General features: G+C 41.3%; 1 protein-coding gene across 2 annotated transcripts in view; it reads left to right on the forward strand.

Annotated features, from left to right (window-relative positions):
• Positions 1-17,396, forward strand: part of LOC115194035 (suppressor of fused homolog) — a 29,256-nt gene extending 11,860 nt beyond the window's left edge. Inside the window, exons 4-12 of one of the 2 annotated variants that reach the window (XM_029753303.1) lie at positions 4,876-5,018; positions 5,150-5,235; positions 5,348-5,420; positions 5,575-5,731; positions 9,893-9,995; positions 10,441-10,575; positions 10,847-10,985; positions 11,075-11,143; positions 15,388-17,396. In XM_029753303.1, the coding sequence (XP_029609163.1) occupies positions 4,876-5,018; positions 5,150-5,235; positions 5,348-5,420; positions 5,575-5,731; positions 9,893-9,995; positions 10,441-10,575; positions 10,847-10,985; positions 11,075-11,143; positions 15,388-15,477 (995 nt within the window). In that variant the 3' untranslated portion in view covers positions 15,478-17,396. The remainder of the gene's footprint in view (positions 1-4,875; positions 5,019-5,149; positions 5,236-5,347; positions 5,421-5,574; positions 5,732-9,892; positions 9,996-10,440; positions 10,576-10,846; positions 10,986-11,074; positions 11,144-15,387) is intronic. The other variant, XM_029753304.1, reaches the window with a different exon arrangement.
• Positions 17,397-19,232: the final 1,836 nt, after the last annotated feature.

A 19,232-nucleotide genomic window follows, 5' to 3' on the forward strand; every position in this document is an offset into this window, starting at 1 on the left:
AGTCCTGATCACCGGCAACAATGAGACAGCCTATAGGGAGGAGGTCAGAGACCTGGCAGTGTGGTGCTAAGACAACAACCTCTCCCTCAATGTGAGCAAGGCAAACGAGCTGATTGTGGACTACAGGAAAAGGCGGGCCAAACAGGCCCCCATTAACATCGACGGGGCTGTAGTGGAGCGGTCAAGATTTTCAAGTTCCTTGGTGTCCACATCACCAACAAACTATCATGGTCCAAACACACCAAGACAGTCGTGAAGAAGGCACGACAATACCTTTTTCCCCTCAGGAGACTGAAATGATATGGCATGGGTCCCCAGATCCTCAAAAAGTTGCACTATCGAGAGCATCCTGACCGGTTGCATCACCGCCTGGTATTGCAACTGCTCGGCATCTGACCATAAGGCGCTACAGTGGGTAGTGCGTAGGGACCAGTACATCACTGGGCCAAGCTTCCTGTCATCTACTACTACATGTGGCTGAGGCCACATCGCATTGAAACAACTAGTTCTTGCAAAGATGTTGGGAAATGTAAGATGTCTGGCAGCTAAAATGGCGAATATTCTCTGTTTCTTGGAATACCACCTGCAACTACACACCTATGTTTATTAGAGTTTCTTTCTTACGAATCGTGAGCGAAGAAATGATCACCAAGTAAAGGTTAGTTGAAAAATTGCTTCGAGTGCATTGTACTAGATAAGGTGTAATGGTGTATGTTAGCATTCACATATCACTGTTAAGTTCCTCTGGGCTCTGGGGAAACTCAGGAAGTCTAATTTCCATTTCTCTCTCTGATGGGGGAAGTGTGTTTAAACTTTGTCATACTTGACAAATTTCCTCTCATCTTAATAGTATTTTCTTTACATCTGTGAAAAATAAGTTTCCCTCTTTTCTCCCAGACCTTTCGTGGTGTGGTGTGTGTGTGTGTGCTCCACTTTGCTAAGTCTTTCAAATCACTTAACCATGCGCAATGATTACTTTGTGAGGATTCCTCTGGCAGGATCTCTTGCTTACTCTCACTGCTTCTTTCGCTTCTAATTTTTTTCCCCTCATCAAGCTACACACAATACCCCATAATGACAAAGCAAAAACTGGTTAGAAATTTTTGCAAATGTATTCAAAATCTACTGGAATATCACATTTACATAAGTATTCAGACACTTTACTCAGTACTTTGTTGAAGCACCTTTGGCAGCGATTACAGCCTCGAGTCTTCTTGGGTATGATGTTACGGTATGAAGCTTGGCACAACTGTATTTGGGAGTTTCTCCCATTCTTCTCTGGAGATCCTCTCAAGCTCTGTCAAGTTGGATGTGGAGCATCGCTGCACAGCTATTTTCAGGTCTCTCCAGAGATGTCTGATTGGGTTCAAATCCGGGCTCTGGCTGGGCCACTCAAGGACATTCAGGACTGTGTGCTTAGGGTCGTTGTCTTGTGGGAAGGTGAACCTTCACCCCAGTCTGAGGTGCTGAGCACTCTGGAGCAGGTTTTCATCAAGGGATCTCTCTGTACTTTGCTCCGTTCATCTTTGCCTCGATCCCGTCTGGTCTCCCAGTCCCTGTCACTGAAAACATCCCCACAGCATGATGCTGGCACCAACACGCTTCACCGTAGGGATGGTGTCAGGTGTCCTCCATATATGTAACGCTTGGCATTCAGGCAACAAATTCAATCTTGGGTTTCTCAGACCAGCGAATCTTATTTGTTATGGTCTGAGAGTCGTTTAGGTGCCTTTTTGGCAAACTCCAAGCGGGCTGTCATGTGCCTTTTACTGAGGAGTTGCTTCCATCTGGCCACCACCATAAAGGCCTGATTGGTGGAGTGCTGCAGAAGTGGTTCTCATCTCCACAGACGAACTCAAGAGCTCTGTAAGAGTGACCATCAGGTTCTTGATCACCTCCCTGACCAAGGCCCTTCTCCACCGATTGCTCAGTTTGGCCGGGCGGCCAGCTCTAGGAAGAGTCTTGATGGTTCCAAACTTCTTCCATTTAAGAATGGAGGCCACTGTGTTCTTGGGGTCCTTGAATGCTGCAGGCATTTTTTTGATACATTTTCCAGTTGTAGAAACATCTCAAGGATGATCAATGGAAACAGGATGCACCTGAGCTCAATTTCGAGTCTCATAAAAAAGGGTCTGAATACTTATGTAAATAAGGTATTTCTGGTTTTTGCAAACATTTCTAAAAACCTGTTTATGCTTTCTCATTATGCAGTATTGTGTGTAGATTGAGGGGAAAAAATGATTTAATACATTTGAGAATGCGGCTGTAATGTAACAATGTGACTTGTTTTAGGAAACTACGCGTATGTTGCGCGTCTACTTCACAGGAGAGCCATTTGAACGACAACTTTGATTTGATCAAAATACGTTTTTTGGCAGATGCCTTCTGGAACGTGAAGTTTCATGTGCCTTAATAACAAATGTGTATGTCATCTGTAAATACAAATCAAATTGTTAAATTATGAGCCTAGTTGGTTTAGCCATGGGAAAAGACAACAACCTTCCCGCTAGCCATGATTGGCTGAGATGAGTGGGCTGGACATGCCGAGAGATGAGTTCGGATTGGTCTGCCATGTAGCCGGCTTCTGTCTATAACATGAGCTGGTCGGTATGTGTAGGTAATCCTTTTTAACACGGCTTTTTTTGAAAGATATCACAGTACAACTGCATAAGGGTTGCTCTTCACTTTCAGGAGGACCGAGTTTTGAAATCAGTGGAATTAGAGTATGATAGCTAATTCTGGTGTTTGATTGTCGAAAAGACAACATAGAGCGAAAAGTGTTTCATACAACAGCCTTCTAAGGTCAACCATGGCATCCGTGGTAGAGAGGGAGAAGTGTCCTTCCATGTTTACGGGTAAGATATTCTAGCTAGCTACATTTTCAGATATTACACATTTCAAATTTAGTCAAAGTCGTTTACAAGTTAGTGTACTGTTAGCTTGCTAGCTAACGTTATGTGTATGATCTGTGTAGTAATATTATTCGTATCTCAGAGCCATTTGCATTGCTAGTTATAGCCTAATGTTAGCTAGCTAACATTGAACCTTGTTGGTTAGCTACCTGCTGATTCATGCAGGGTAGGAACATTATGAGTTGTGATTATCAAATCAAATTTATTTATATAGCCCTTCTTACATCAGCTGATATCTCGAAGTGCTGTACAGAAACCCAGCCTAAAACCCCAAACGGCAAGCAATGCAGGTGTAGAAGCACGGTGGCTAGGAAAAACTCCCTAGAAAGGCCAAAACCTAGGAAGAAACCTAGAGACGAACCAGGCTATGAGGCGTGGCCAGTCCTCTTTTGGCTGTGCCGGGTGGAGATTATAACAGAACATGGCCAAGATGTTCAAATGTTCATAAATGACCAGCATTGTCAAATAATAATAATCACAGTAGTTGTCGAGGGTGGAACAGGTCAGCACCTCAGGAGTAAATGTCAGTTGGCTTTTCATAGCCGATCATTGAGAGTATCTCTACCGCTCCTGCTGTCTCTAGAGAGTTGAAAACAGCAGGTCTGGGACAGGTAGCACGTCTGGTGAACAGGTCAGGGTTCCATAACCGCAGGCAGAACAGTTGAAACTGGAGCAGCAGCACGGCCAGGTGGGCTGGGGACAGCAAGGAGTCGTCATGCCAGGTTGTCCTGAGTCATGGTCCTAGGGCTCAGGTCCTCCGGAAGAGAGAATTAGAGAGTGCATACTTGAATTCACACAGGACACCGGATAAGACAGGAGAAGTACTCCAGATATAACAGACTGACCCTAGCCCCCGACACATAAACTACTGCAGCATAAATACTGTGCTGCTGGCAACATGGTTCATTGTTTAGCGAGCTAGCTAAATATCTAAAGAAAGGACTTCACTATGCAAGTAACCATTTCAATAGAATGTTCATGATGTCACTGCAACAACTGTCGATAGACGTAGCCAGAGCGAATTTACCAGCTATCTACTCCGATTTCAGAGCACTGAGTGTGGCAGAGTGCAGAATGACTTTAGAATTTATGAACGTTCAACACCCGTTGAATATGACCAGTGTCAGTAAACAGCGCAGTTGCAGTCACCAACACTCTGGATAACATGAAAACAGCCTAACCAGCTCTGCTAGTGCGAGTAAAATGGTCAGAGTGAGCTGTTCTGGCAGCAGCTAGCAAGCTAGCCAACTTTAGCCAGTTAGCTTGGGTGCTTGACTACTGCTGTTAGGTCTGAACGCTCCGAGAGTGAAGCGCTCTGAATTTACAAACGGACAACGCTCTTAGTTTTCGAACGCCCAGAGCACACTCTGGCGCTCCAAATTAAATTTACGAACACACCCGTAGTATAAACAAGCCTTTAGTCTTTAAATCTTTGGTTGTTTAGTAAATGGCCTCACATGTAAATACTTAGAGATGGGTGGAGCTAAAGCTTAAGAGGGTGTGAACGATACTCAATGGGTGTAGACAAAGAAGAGCTCTCCAGTAAGTGTACCAAAACATTCAAGGGCAATTTTCTGGAAAGTGAGGTTTACAAGTTTTCAACTTAAAAAGCAGAATTACTTTCCCATTGTTCCTCAAATGTAGTGTATGATATACCATGTTCTAGCTCTGAGTCTCTACTTTTATCTAATGTAAAAAACACAATTTTAAAATGTTGCTACATAAGACCGAATCGAGCCGGTCAGTCACAAATCTGGAAAAAGTAAAGGGGTCTGAATACTTTCCGAATGCACTGTATACATACTCTCCCTTTTTTCATCCCTTTTTCTCCTATCATTCTTACCATCACTCTTTTCTTTGTCTGATGGTCCTTTCTCGTTTGCTGTTAGGCTAGTGATGAGAGAACTGTAACATATTTTCCAATATATCACAGAGTGGTCTTTCACATCCATCTTTCCTGTAGAAAACACATTTTGCAGTGGAGACCACATATCGTGGCACAGTCCCCTGGACAACAGTGAGTCTCGTATCCAACACATGCTGCTCACTGAGGACCCCCAGATATCGCCGGTCCACACACCCTTCGGCCTGGTCAACTTCCTGCAGGTGAGCTAATCTAGCCCCAAGTTCTCCGGCCTACTCCCTCAACTCCCTCCGTTGAGTCTATAATAGCCTTCTGTGTGTGTCCTTTTACCCTCTTTCTTTCTTTTTGTGTGTTAACTCCCTCTCCTCTGTAGATTGTGGGTGTGTGTACAGAAGAGTTGCAGGCGGCCCAACAGTGGAACGGCCAGGGAATACTGGAGCTTCTCCGAGGGGTCCATGTGTGAGTTTGAAATATGACATACCTCCCTACCAGACTACCAGTCTTATTTCATATTAACCCAGTGTGAACGAGTCCATGATTCACTTTTCTCCACCATGCTGTCTGTGTTCAGTGCCGGAGGACCCTGGTTGATAACTGACATGAGGAGAGGAGAGACCATGTTTGACATCGACCCGCATTTACAAGTAAGGCTTTGATTAGTTACTTTGTGTATTAATTCAAATTGTATTTTCATTCAAACAGCGCCACCTGCTGGTTCAGTCCCCACAATGTGTTTGAGTGTGCATTAATGTGTGTGGGCTAGTGTTAAGGTTTGCGTGTGTGTTTGCTCATCCTAAGCAGGAGCGTGTGGACCAGGGTATAGAGACAGAGGGATCCAACTTGAGTGGCGTGAGCGCAAAGTGTGTGTGGGACGACCTCAGCCGGCCTTCCGAGGATGAAGAGGACAGCCGCTCCATCTGTATAGGATCTCAGCCACGAAGACTGTCGGAGAAAGGTATAACACACACACACACCTAACTTATATCCCTAGACAATTCTAATGGACCGTCATAGATCTGACCTGGGTTGTGTTCAATAGTCACCAACTTTTTTTAAATTTTGTTATTTTTGAGACAGGGAGGGACTATCTGGACTTCTCCAACAAGAACGGCTCATATTTGTTTTCTGTTGCAAAACTATATGCATGCATACATACATACATACATACATACACACATACAGTTGAAGTCGGAAGTTTACATACACCTTAGCCAAATACATTTAAACTACATTTTTCACAATTCCTGACATTTAGTCCTAGTAAAAATTCAGTTTCTTAGGTCAGTTAGGATCACCACTTTATTTTAAGAATGTGAAATATCAGAATAATAGTAGAGTGATTTATTTTCGCTTTTATTTCTTTCGTCACATTCCCAGTGGGTCAGAAGTTTACATACACTCAATTAGTATTTGGTAGCATTGCCTTTAAATTGTTTAACTTGGGTCAAACGTTTTGTGTAGCCTTCCACAAGCATCCCACAATAAGTTGGGTGAATTTTGGCCCATTCCTCCTGACAGAGGTGGTGTAACTGAGTCAGGTTTGTAGGCCTCCTTGCTCACACACGCTTTTTCAGTTCTGCCCACACATTTTCTATAGGATTGAAGTCAGGGCTTTGTGATGGCCACTCTAATACCTTGATTTTGTTGTCCTTAAGCCATTTTGCCACAACTTTGGAAGTATGCTTGGGGTCATTGTCCATTTAGAAGACCCATTTGCGAACAAGCTTTAACTTCCTGACTGATATCTTGAGATGTTGCTTCAATATATCCTCATAATGCCATCTATTTTGTGAAGTGCACCAGTCCCTCCTGCAGCAAAGCACCCCCGCAACATGATGCTGCCACCCCCGTGCTTCACGGTTGCGATGGTGTTCTTCGGCTTGCAAGCCTCCCCCTTTTTCCTCCAAACATAACGATGGTCATTATGGCCAAACAGTTCTATTTTTGTTTTATCAGACCAGAGGACATTTCTCCAAAAAGTACGATCTTTGTCCCCATGTGCAGTTGCAAACCGTAGTCTGGCTTTTTTTTATGGCGGTTTTGAGTGGTGGCTTCTTCCTTGCTGAGCAGCCTTTCAGGTTATATTGATATAGGACTCGTTTACTGTGGATATAGATACTTTTGTACCTGTTTCCTCCAGCATCTTCACAAGGTCCTTTGTTCCTTGGATTGATTTGCACTTGTCGCACCAAAGTACGTTTATCTCTAGGAGACAGAACGTGTCTCCTTCCTGAGTGGTATGACGGCTGCGTGGTCCCATGGTGTTTATACTTGCATACTATTGTTTGTACAGATGAACGTGGTACCTTCAGGCATTTGGAAATTGCTCTCAACGATGAACCAGACTTATGGAGGTCTACAATTGTTTTTCTGAGGTCTTGGCTGATTTCTTTTGATTTTCCCATGATGTCAAGCAAAGAGGCACTTGATTTGAAGGCAGCCCTTGAAATACATCCACAGGTACACCTCCAATTGACTCAAATGATGTCAATTAGCCTATTAGAAGCTTCTAAAGCCATGACATAATTTTCTGGAATTTTCCAAGCTGTTTAAAGGCACAGTCAACTTAGTGAATGTAAACTTCTGACCCACTGGAATTGTGATACAGGGAATTATAAGTTAAATAATCTGTCTGTTATTAACAAGAAATTTGTGGAGTGTTTGAAAAACTAGTTTTAATGACTCCAACCTAAGGGCATGTAAACTTCCAACTTCAACTGTACGTACGTACGTACATACATGCATAAAGTGCCAGTCAAACGTTTGGACACACCTACTCATTAAATGTTTTTTCTTTATTTTTACTATTTTCTACTTTGTAGAATAATAGTGAAAAAAGGGTGCATGGCAACAGTTGAACATGATGAAGGAAAAGGTTTAGAATAATAGTGAAGACATCAAAACTATGAAATGACACATATGGAATCATGTCGTAACCAAAAAAGTGTTAAACAAGTCAAAAAATATTTGAAGTAGCCACCCTTTTCCTTGATGACAGCTTTGCACACTCTTGGCATTCTCTCAACCAGCTTCACCTGGAATGCTTTTCCAACAATCTTGAAGGATTTCCAACATATACTGAGCACTTGTTGGTTGCTTTTCCTTCACTCTGCGGGCAACTCATCCCAAACCATCTCAATTGGTCAAATAGCCCTTACACAGCCTGGAGGTGTGTTGGGTCATTGTCCTGTTGAAAAACAAATGATAGTCCCATTAAGCGTAAACCAGATAGGATGGCATATCACTGCAGAGTGCTGTGGTAGCCATGCTGGTTAAGTGTGCCTTAAATTCTAAATAAATCACTGACTGTGTCACCAGCAAAGAACCCCCACACCATCACTCCGCCATGCTTCACGGTGGGAACCACACATGCAGAGATCATCCATTCACCTACTCTGCGTCTCACAAAGACAAGGCGTCTGGAACCAAAAATCTCAAATTTGCACTCATCAGACCAAAGCACAGATTTCCACCGGTCTAATGTCCATTGCTTGTGTTTCTTGGCCCAAGCAAGTCTGTTCTTTTTATTGATGTCCTTTAGTAGTGGTTTCTATGCAGCAAATCTATTGGGCACTAACCAGATAAGTGTAAGCAAAATTGTGATTTGACTTCTTTGGGATAGGTGGCAGTATTTTCACGGCCGGATAAAAAACGTACCCGATTTAATCTGGTTACTACTCCTGCCTAGAAACTAGAATATGCATATAATTAGTAGAAAACACTCTAAAGTTTCTAAAACTGTTTGAATGGTGTCTGTGAATATAACAGAACTCATATGGCAGGCCAAAACCTGAGAAGATTCCATACAGGAAGTGCCCTGTCTGACAATTTGTTGTCCTTCTGTTGCATCTCTATCGAAAATACAGCATCTGTGCTGTAACGTGACATTTTCTAAGGCCTCCATTGGCTCTCTAAAGCCGCCAGAAAGTGGAATGGGGTGTCTGCTGTCTCTGGGCAAAGAACAGCAGGAGAATTTGTAAGTGGTCAGCCTGGGGACAGTGAGACTGGAGACCAGACTATTCCATTTTTTTCTTTCACCCTTTGAATGAATACAACGTTGCCCGGTTGGAATATTATCGCTATTTTACGAGAAAAATAGCATAAAAATTGCTTTTAAACAGCGTTTGACATGCTTCTAAGTACGGTAATGGAATATTTTGAATTTTTGTGTCACGAAATGCGCTCGCGCGTCACCCTTCGGATAGTGACCTGAACGCACGAACAAAACGGAGCTATTTGAATATAACTATGGATTATTTGGAACCAAAACAACATTTGTTGTTGAAGTAGAAGTCCTGGGAGTGCATTCTGACGAAGAACAGCAAAGGTAATCCAATTTTTCTAATAGTAATTCTGAGTTTAGTGAGCCCCAAACTTGGTGGGTGTCAAAATAGCTAGCCGTGATGGCCGAGCTATGTACTCAGAATATTGCAAAATGTGCTTTCGCCGAAAAGCTATTTTAAAATCTGACAATGCAATTGCATAAAGGTGTTCTGTATCTATAATTCTTAAAATAATTGTTATGTGTTTTGTGAACGTTTATCATGAGTAATTTTGTAAATTCACCAGAAGTTTTCGGTGGGTATGCTAGTTCTGAACATCACATGCTAATGTAAAAAGCTGGTTTTTGATATAAATATGAACTTGATTGAACAAAATATGCATGTATTGTATAACATAATGTCCTAGGAGTGTCATCTGATGAAGATCATCAAAGGTTAGTGCTGCATTTAGCTGTGGTTTGGGTTTATGTGACATATATGCTTGCTTGGAAAATGGCTGTGTGATTATTTGTGTCTATGTACTCTCCTAACATAATCGAATGTTTTGCTTTCGCTGTAAAGCCTTTTTGAAATCGGACAATGTGGTTAGATTAACGAGAGTCTTATCTTTAAAATGGTGTAAAATAGTTTATTGTTTGAGAAAATTGAATTGTGGTAATTTAGTTGGTTTTGTATTTCGCGCCGTGCGATGCTGTTGGCTAGGGGTTCCGCAGGCGGAACGGGGTTCCGCTAGCGGAACATCTGTCCTCAACAGGTAAAGTCCTTACGGAGTGATTTTGTGTCCTAATGTTACTGTATGTCCAAAAACTAACCCAATGGTTTGTCCACTGCAGATACAGAGCAGATCAGAGAAGCCCTGAGGAAAGGACTGGAGTTCAACACTAAAGCAGCACTACCCCCTATCAACTCACAGAAACAAGGACACGACAGGCCTCAGTGAGTACATACCCACACAGTGCAGCTGTTATTTTCTCACTTTCCCACTCGAAATGTTCATTCGGAGTCAGCATTCAGGCACACGCACTCCACTCATGTTTTTCTCTTTCCTCTCAAGCGGTGATGTCACATCAACAGCTTTCACCCCCTCCTTTGTAGTGTTCTCTAGAGTAGACTATACACATGCATACACCTCCCCTTAACCCATCCAGAGACCACGCCATGAGACCCAAGTGTGTACACAGTATTGGGACATTGAACAACACATGATAGGTGTATGAAATTGTATGTGGTACAATTCTCCCCCTGGTTTCTCCGTACATGTCCAGTTCCTTAACAAACTCATTCACACACTTTATAGGGAGCTACACGCCACCATCGGACTTGTTTCCCCTGAACATAAGTGGTAATTTAAATCTCTTTCTGACTCCCCTTCTTTCTCTAGAAGTCGTAAGGACAGTCTGGAGAGTGAGAGTTCCGCGGCCATCATTCCTCACGAGCTAGTTCGTACCAGACAACTGGAAAGTGTTCATCTGAAATTCAACCAGGAGTCAGGAACACTGCTGCCCCTCTGTCTCAGGTACACACACACACACACACACACACACACACACACACACACACTGGAGTTGGGGGTGAGCCTGGGTCTTCCCACATACATACAGATTACATAAAACAAGACCAGGGTCATCTGAGCCCTTTGTGTGTGAAAGCGGGAGAGATTGGGAGTGGCGTGTGAGAGAGAGACGGAGGGTGAGAAGAAGCAGGCTCTCCAATCCAGCAAACTTCTTACATACAGTATGTATTCATTGATGTTTAATGATATTGTGCTGGTCATCTTCTATGCTTAGGGGTCGTTTGCTCCATGGTAGACACTTCACCTATAAGAGTATTAATGGAGACACAGCCATCACCTTCGTATCCACTGGAGTAGAGGGGGCCTTTGCTACTGAGGAACACCCGTACGCCGCACATGGACCCTGGCTTCAGGTAAACACACACTGGCTCCTGGTACACACACAAACTGCTTCAAGTGCATACTTGCTGCATGTATTTATGTTACCATATCTCCTCCTCAGATATTGCTGACTGAAGAGTTTGTTGAACAGATGCTTGGAGACCTATCGGAGCTCAACACTCGAGAGGAGGTGAGGGAAACACCTTTTACATTCTTTACAGGGGTAATATAAAGAATGGAGTGGCTGTGGATTCGAGTTTTCTGGAACCCTCTTCCCGGCAGCTGAAGGTACGAAGCTTCTGTGCATGTGTGGGATTCTCTACTTTATGCACACTCTGCTCTACTCGTTCGGCTGCTCAGAGAACAGGCTACTTACTCTGTGTGATGAATTGAGAATGGTGTTTGTTTAATAAAGTTAGATCGAAGGTGAATCAATGTCTACGAGATCAACGATAGTATTCTACACAAGAGAATATAATACAATATAACATTACTGTAAGACAAAAACACCACATTTTCTTAGGAGATTTATGGATTGTGCGAGTGGTTGCATTTTTCTTTCATGTGGCCAAAATTCAACTGTGCACTACTGTTGGCAAAATACAGTACATTCAGAAAATATTCATACCCCTTGACTTATTCCACATTTTGTTGTTACAGCCTGAATTCAAAATGTATTACATTGATTTTATTTTTCCACCTATCTACACACAGTAACCTATAATGACACAGTGAAAATGTGCGTTTAGAAACTGTAGCAAATGTATTGAAAATGAAATATCTAATTTACATAAGTATTCAGTCAATACTTTGTAGAGGCACCTTTTGCATTGATTACAGCTGTGGGTCTTTCTGGTAAGTCTAAGAGCTTTCCACACCTGGATTGTATAACATTTGCCCATTTAAAAAAAAATATATATATATTTTCAAAAATCTTGAAGCTCTGTCGAATTGTTTGTTGATCATAGCTAGAAATACATTTTCAGGTCTTGCCATAGATTTTCAAACAGTTTTAGTCAAAACTGTATTGTGGCCACTCAGGAATATTCACTGTCTTCTTGGTAAGCAACTCGAGTGTAGATTTAGCTTTGTGTTTTAGGTTATTGTCCTGCTGAAAGGTGAATTGATCTCCTGGTGACTTGTGGAAAACAGACTGAACCATGTTTTCCTCTGTGCTTAGCTCCATTCGGTTTCTTTTTTTATCCTGAAAACTCCCCAGTCCTTAACGTGATACAGCCACCACTATGCTTGAAAATATGGAATGTGGTACTCAGTTATGTGTTGTATTGGATTTGCACCAAACATAACACTTAATGTTCAGGACAAAAAGTCAATTTCTTTGCCACATTTTCTTGTTGTTTCAGTATTACTTTAGTGCCTTGTTGCGAACAGGATGCATGTTTTGGAATATTTGTATTCTGTACAGGCTTCCTTCTTTTCACTCTGTCAATTAGGTTAGTATTGTGGAGTAACTACAATGTTGTTGATCCATCCTCAGTTTTCTCCTATCACAGCCAATAAAATGTTTTAAAGTCACCATTGGCCTCATGGTGAAATCCCTGTGCGGTGTCCTTCCTCTCAGGCAACTGAGTTAGGAAGGACGCCTTTACCTTTGTAGTGACTGGGTGTAATGATATACCATCCAAAGTGTAATTAACACAATTAATTACACCAAAGTGTAATTAACACCAACACCAAGGGATATTCAATGTCTGCTTTTTTTCTGCTTTTTTTTTTACCCATCTACCGATAGGTGCCCTTTGCAAGGCATTGGAAAATCTCCCTGGTCTTTGTGGTTGAATCTGTTTGAAATTCACTGCTAGACTGAGGGACGGTAACAATTATCTGTATGTGTGGGGTACAGAGATGAGGTAGTCATTCTAAGATCATATTAAACACTATTATTGCACACAGAATGAGTCTATGAAACGTATTATGTGACTTGTTAAGCACATTTGTACTCGTGAACTTATTTCGGCTTGGCATAACAAAGGAGTTGAATGATTATTGACTCAAGACATTTACGTTTTTTATTAATTTGTGAACATTTCTGAAAACATAATTCCACTTTGACATTATGGGGTATTGTGTGTAGGCCATTGACCAAAAAAATTAGGCTGTAACACAACAAATATTGAAAAACTCAAGGGTTGTGAATACATTCTGAAGGCACTGTATGTGCTTTGATTGAAACAACACACAGGTATTCTACAGTTTAACACCATCACTGTACATACAGTGCATTTGGAAAGTATTCAGACGCCTTGACTTTTTCAACATTTTATGTCACCGCCTTCGACAAATTGATTAAATTATACATTTTTCCTCATCAATCTACACACAATATCCCATAATGACAAAGTGAAAACAGGTTTTCAGAATTTTAGAAAATGTATCACAATTAATAAACTACCTTATTTACCTAAGTATTCAGACCATTTGCTATTAGACTCGAAATTGAGCTCAGGTGCATCCTGTTTCCATTGATAATCCTTGACTTTGTACTATTTTCTACATCGTAGAATAAAAGTGAAGACATCAAAACTATGAAATAACACATATGGAATCATGTAGTAACCAAAGAAGTGATACACATCAAAATATATTTTATATATGAGATTCTTCAAATAGCCACCCTTTGCCTTGATGACAGCTTGCACACTCTTGGCATTCTCTCAACCAGCTTCACCTGGAATGCTTTTCCAACAGTCTTGAAGGAGTTTCCACATATGCTGAGCACTTGTTGGCTGCTTTTCCTTCACTCTGTGGTCCAACTCACACCAAACCATCTCAATTGGGTTGAGGTCAGGTGATTGTGGAGGCCAGGTCATCTGATGCAGCACTCCATCACTCTCTTTCTTGGTCAAATAGCCCTTACACAGCCTGGAGGTGTGTTGGGTCATGGCGGGATGGCGTATCACTTCAGAATGCTGTGGTAGCCATGCTGGTTAAGTGTGCCTTGAATTCTAAATAAATCACTGACAGTGTCACCAGCAAAGCACCCCCACACCATCACTCCTCCATGCTTCACGGTGGGAACCACACGTGCAGAGATCATCCGTTCACCTACTCTGCGTCTCACAAAGACATGGCGATTGGAACCAAAAATCTCAAATTTGGACTCATCAGACCAAAGGACAGATTTCCACCGGTCTAATGTCCTTTGCTTGTGTTTCTTGGCCCAAGCAAGTCTGTTCTTCTTTTTATTGGTGTCCGTTAGTAGTGGTTTCTTTGCAGAAAATCGACCATGAAGGCCTGATTCACACTCTCCTCTGAACAGTAGATGTTGATGTGTCTGTTACTTGAACTCTGAAGTATTTATTTGGGCTGTAATGTCTGAGGCTGGTAACTAATGAACTTATCCTCTGCAGCAGAGGTAACTCTGGGACTTCCTTTCCTATGGCGGTCCTCATGAGAGCCAGTTTCCTCATAGCACTTGATGCTTTTACTGCACTTGAAGAAACTTGCAAAGTTATTGAAATTTACCAGATTGACTTAAGGAAATAAATTCCACAAATTAACTTTTAACAAAGCACACCTGTTAATTGAAATGCATTCCAGGTGACTACCTCGTGAAGCTGGTTGAAAGAATGCCAAGAGTGTGCAAAGCTGTCATCAAGGCAAAGGGTGGCTACTTTGAAGAATCTCAAATATGAAATATTTTGATTTGTTTTACACTTTTTCTTGCTTACTACATGATTCCATATGTGTTAATTCATAGTTTTGATGTCTTCACTATTCTACAGTGTAGAAAATAGTAAAAATAAAGAAAATCCCTGGAATGAGTAGGTGTGTCCAAACTTTTGACTGGTACTGTATATACATTTGCAAACATTCCTAGGAACCTGTTTTTGCTTTGTCGTTATGGGGTATTGTGTTCAGATTGAGGGGGGAAAAACAATTTAATATATTTTAGAATAAGGCTGTAACATAACTAAATGTTGAAAAAGTCAAGGTCCTGAATTCTTTCCGAATGCACTATAATTGAAATCAACACTCATATAAATGCATATTTCCATGAAACTGATTGAGGTCAAAAGTTTGGTATGCAGATGCTGCATGGCTGTTTCGCCGGTAAAACTTGAAGAATTATCACTCACGATTGACGGTGAGAAATGTGAAGGGAGGGTGACCATGAAAATGTGTGCATAAAGTAGAGGTAAAGAAATGCATGCACCGAATGAGATTAGGATCTCTGGGGAAGGCTTCCGGGGGGGGACTACCTATGGATCTGCATCCTCGGCCTATAAAGAAGCTGTTCTGTAATATTACGGTTGCAAAATTACAGAAAACTTCCTAGATTTTTCTAGAATCCTGGTTTGAGAATTACCGTAATAAGCAGGGAAGGAAAAACCCTGCAAAGTTTCTGGAATTTTAACTTTGATCTGCATCTGTCATTAAATGTTTTTCCCCTGTTTTGATTCCTCCTTCCAGACCAAGTTACCGAAGGAATATAGCTGGCCAGAGAAGAAACTGAAGATCTCGGTCCTGCCTGACTCTGTGTTTGACAACCCTCTGCAGTGAGACTGGGATCCACTCCTCTTTTCAGAATACTCTGGACCTCCTTACACAGTCAGTTCCCATGGATGGACCTGTTCACCCAGCCTTTAAATGGGTCATGTTCATTAGGACAAATTGTAGCAAAGTGTTTTGCAACAGAATATGAAAACATTTTTTTTTAAATTTTATTGGACAAGTTCAGATAGTAACTCCTGTAACACACACACACACACACACACACGTTTCGGACATTTATCTCTCATTTTGTGCCTACTGAACACAACCATGCTCTTTTCCAGGGGCTCTGGTCTGCCTTGTATACCCAGGGTGAGAGAATCTGACCCAGCTACTGCAGGATGTCTATCACATCTTCCTTTGACTGTAGACTGTTACTGCCTTCTCTGACCTACCCACCTTTTTCTACTGGGTTTTTCAAACGTTTAGAAACATCTGGAAATGTTCTGGAAACTGTTTCTCCAAATAGCTGCCTTGTTAGATGAGACGTGGTTGCCATGCCTTGTGAATGGGTCAAATGTCTAGTTATAATGAGACATCCACTAGACTCGATACGTTTGTAACACAAGCAAAGATGCAGGGTCAGTTGATTTAGTTCAAACATATGTTTTTTTTGTGGGATCTTGTTTATTTCAATGTTTTCATGAATGTCGCTAATTATAACTGGTGAGGTGAAAATAATGAAAAACTATACCAAATCTATTCATTTTTAATTATTGATCATCTCTCTTTGCCATTATCATTCACCTGATGAGATCTTATTTTTATTTTGTCTGGGCAAGAAAAGTTTGACCCCTGGCAAAGGGTGCCATTTTGGATGCCGACTGTGAAAATCAATCAAACCACATAATCCTCTCATTCTATTGTGTGTCTGTCAAATATTAGTTCAAATTTTAGTTCTCCCTCTGCCTAGAGAGCCCAATTATTTTATAGAGTAAGATTTTTTTGTGTGTATTTTCCCTTCATTTGATTTTGGATCAAAATTACCCTATTATGTAACTTGCTCATGAAATGTATCTCTAAAGCTCTGCAATGACTCAACTACTGTCAGTGGAAAGATTGTGTTTGTAAGAGTTTTTATAAGGGCTGAGAGAGAGTGAAATGTGGGAGAGCGTTTCAGAGAACGTCCCATGTGGCCACACAAAGTTTAGTATAACTTTCTCACTGATTAACAGTTACTGTATTGTGTTTCTTGTCCTTTAATTGAATCAGAGTTGTTGATAGAACTCACGCTAATTCCCCCATCTCTGTGTTTTGTTTTTAGGTCAGTAGAACTTGTCAAACCCTTGGTCGACTCCACGTTTCTGATCAATACTTTCTTGGGAACTCATTCTTTAGTTGATTCCAAAGCCAAAACTTGTGATACTTTGTCCTTTTATCACTGTCACAATGCATGTCCTCAACTGTTACGTTAATGTATTGGGTTCTCATAGATTGACGCTCGCTGCCATTTGTCTACCAAGGCCTTAGTGTTTAGACTCCATGTATTGTCTAGACTATCCACTGCCTACTGCTCCTGTATTTTAATGTACATCGGTTTCAATCAAGGACCTCGGTCTTCATAGACATACAGCATCCCAGATATCTCTAATGCCGTGACTGCATTCCATAGCTAGATAGTCAAGAACAGGAGCTAAGTAACTCTTTCTTCTCTTTCCACAGTGGCCTCCTGTTCACAATATGTATTTTACTATGTCTTTCTGTTTTTATTCCCGAGTGAAAATGTAAAAGAGCTTTTATTAGGGCATTTTTGAAAGGTGAGTTTTGTAATACTGTTATTTTATAATGAGTGAATGAATTACTTAACAGCCTGTTTCTATGTAATCACAAGTGCATTAAACATAAATGTACATTAAAGTCAGTGGTTTTTGGTCTAATGGTCTATTGACATACTGAAGTGTAAATAAATGAAAGACATGCTTCGGTGACTACGAAGTATTTTTTTTTTTTAAATATGAGTGAGAGCCAGCAATATGCGCATGATGCATCCACTAGAGCGAGAGAGGGAGCAAAAACGTGGTGCACATATCTACACGTGATGAAGTATGCAATTTTCGGTAACCGCTTTTGGGCACTACTTTCAGAACGACTGGCTGAAAAATATCCAAAAGTACCGGCGAATCTCTTTAATTGTTTCCATATATTGAATATATAATTAGATATGTAGAAAGGTGTATGGAATGTTTTGGTATTGTTTTGACATGGGAGATTCTCAATTGGGCAAAAGTTCATCCTCTTGTCGACGACTCCGTCCTCCTTTACTTCGTGACCGGGAAACCAATAAGTGGTCTAGGAGGGTGTCAATTGGCTAGTAGGTGAATGGAGGAGTGTCCTCCTTGCCTCTTCCCATCGAGGAAGCACAAGAGAGTCCTTCGTGGAAGAGTTTTGAAATCCGCCACGCCGTTTGAATCAGCTCCTGTTTTGTCCGAGGAGAAAAGCATGCATATATTTAAAATAAGTAGCATATAGTTTTTATCTATAACATTTCTAGCACAACTAGCTACATTTGTTTACTACTTTACACATTTATTTTGGGATTCCACCCCTGTAAATGTCACTTGCATGACCCAGTAGTGAAGGAGAGTAATTTCATACAAGCGCATTTGTTTCTACATTTCCTCTCCTCGCTCCCTCTCCTCGATTACCTTTGAACTTTTTCCAGAGGATGGAGGAGTTGAGAAAAAACAATTTGAGAATCTACCAATGATTTCCTCTGTAGTATTCTCATCTTGAAGAGACGCTCTGATACATGCATTCGCAGTGGTAGGCCTACATAGGACAAAGACTGAAGCAGAACGATAACTTTCATATGATTCCACCCCCCTGGGTATCATAATGAGAATCTCGGATGAGTTGCCCCAGAGCCATATATTTGCTGATATTTTGCGGATGAGTTGTTATTTTAAAGGGTAACTCCCAACCCCAATTTCAGACTTTGCCCAACACCTTCAGAAAAAAATGGAATGCGTTCAGGTGAGAAGTTGTCGGTGGGGGAAAATGGCATATCAAATACCAGCTGTTCCACTGTTCAGTACTGTTGCTCCTCCAGCCACGGACACGCTGTCTGCGACATGGAGGTCAGGCACAACGACCTACGGGTAAGTCAGCAAGAGTTGGAAAAAGTTGTGGTAAGCGGCAAGGAAGCAGGACTAGGCCTGTAGAAGTTGAAACTAACCATTGGTCAAGGGTCAGATACTGTATATCATCCCCCTGATGGATAAGGTTAGGGATATAGTCTGATCCTAGAACTGTGTGGTTTGAGGCAAGCAGCAGTCTACCTCTGTCTCTCCAGGTATAAAAATCAAATCCATTTTCTGTTGTTTTTGCTCTGTACTCCAGCACTTTGGATTTGAAATGATACAATGACTGAGGTTAATGTGCAGACTGTCAGTTTTAATTTGAGGCTATTTTCATCCATATTGGGTGAACCATTTAGAAATTACACCACTTCTTGAACAGTCCCCCCATTTTAGGAGACCAAAGGTATTGGGACAAATTCACTTACGTGTGAATTTGGATAGTCTCAAATGAATTGTGAATAATGAGTGAGAAAGTTAGACGCACAAATAGCATACCCCCAAGACATGCTAACTTCTCACCATTACAATAACAGAGGTGGTTAGCATTTTGGGGGGGGTATGATATTTATGCCTCTAACTTTCTCACTCATCATTAGTCACAATTCATTCAGGATTATACGTTTTTCTAAATTAATTAAAAATGAAAACCTGAAATGTCAATAAGAATTCATAGACTCACTCTGT

The sequence above is a fragment of the Salmo trutta genome, chromosome 5 (assembly GCF_901001165.1).
Source record: "Salmo trutta chromosome 5, fSalTru1.1, whole genome shotgun sequence".
Taxonomy (NCBI): domain Eukaryota; kingdom Metazoa; phylum Chordata; class Actinopteri; order Salmoniformes; family Salmonidae; genus Salmo; species Salmo trutta.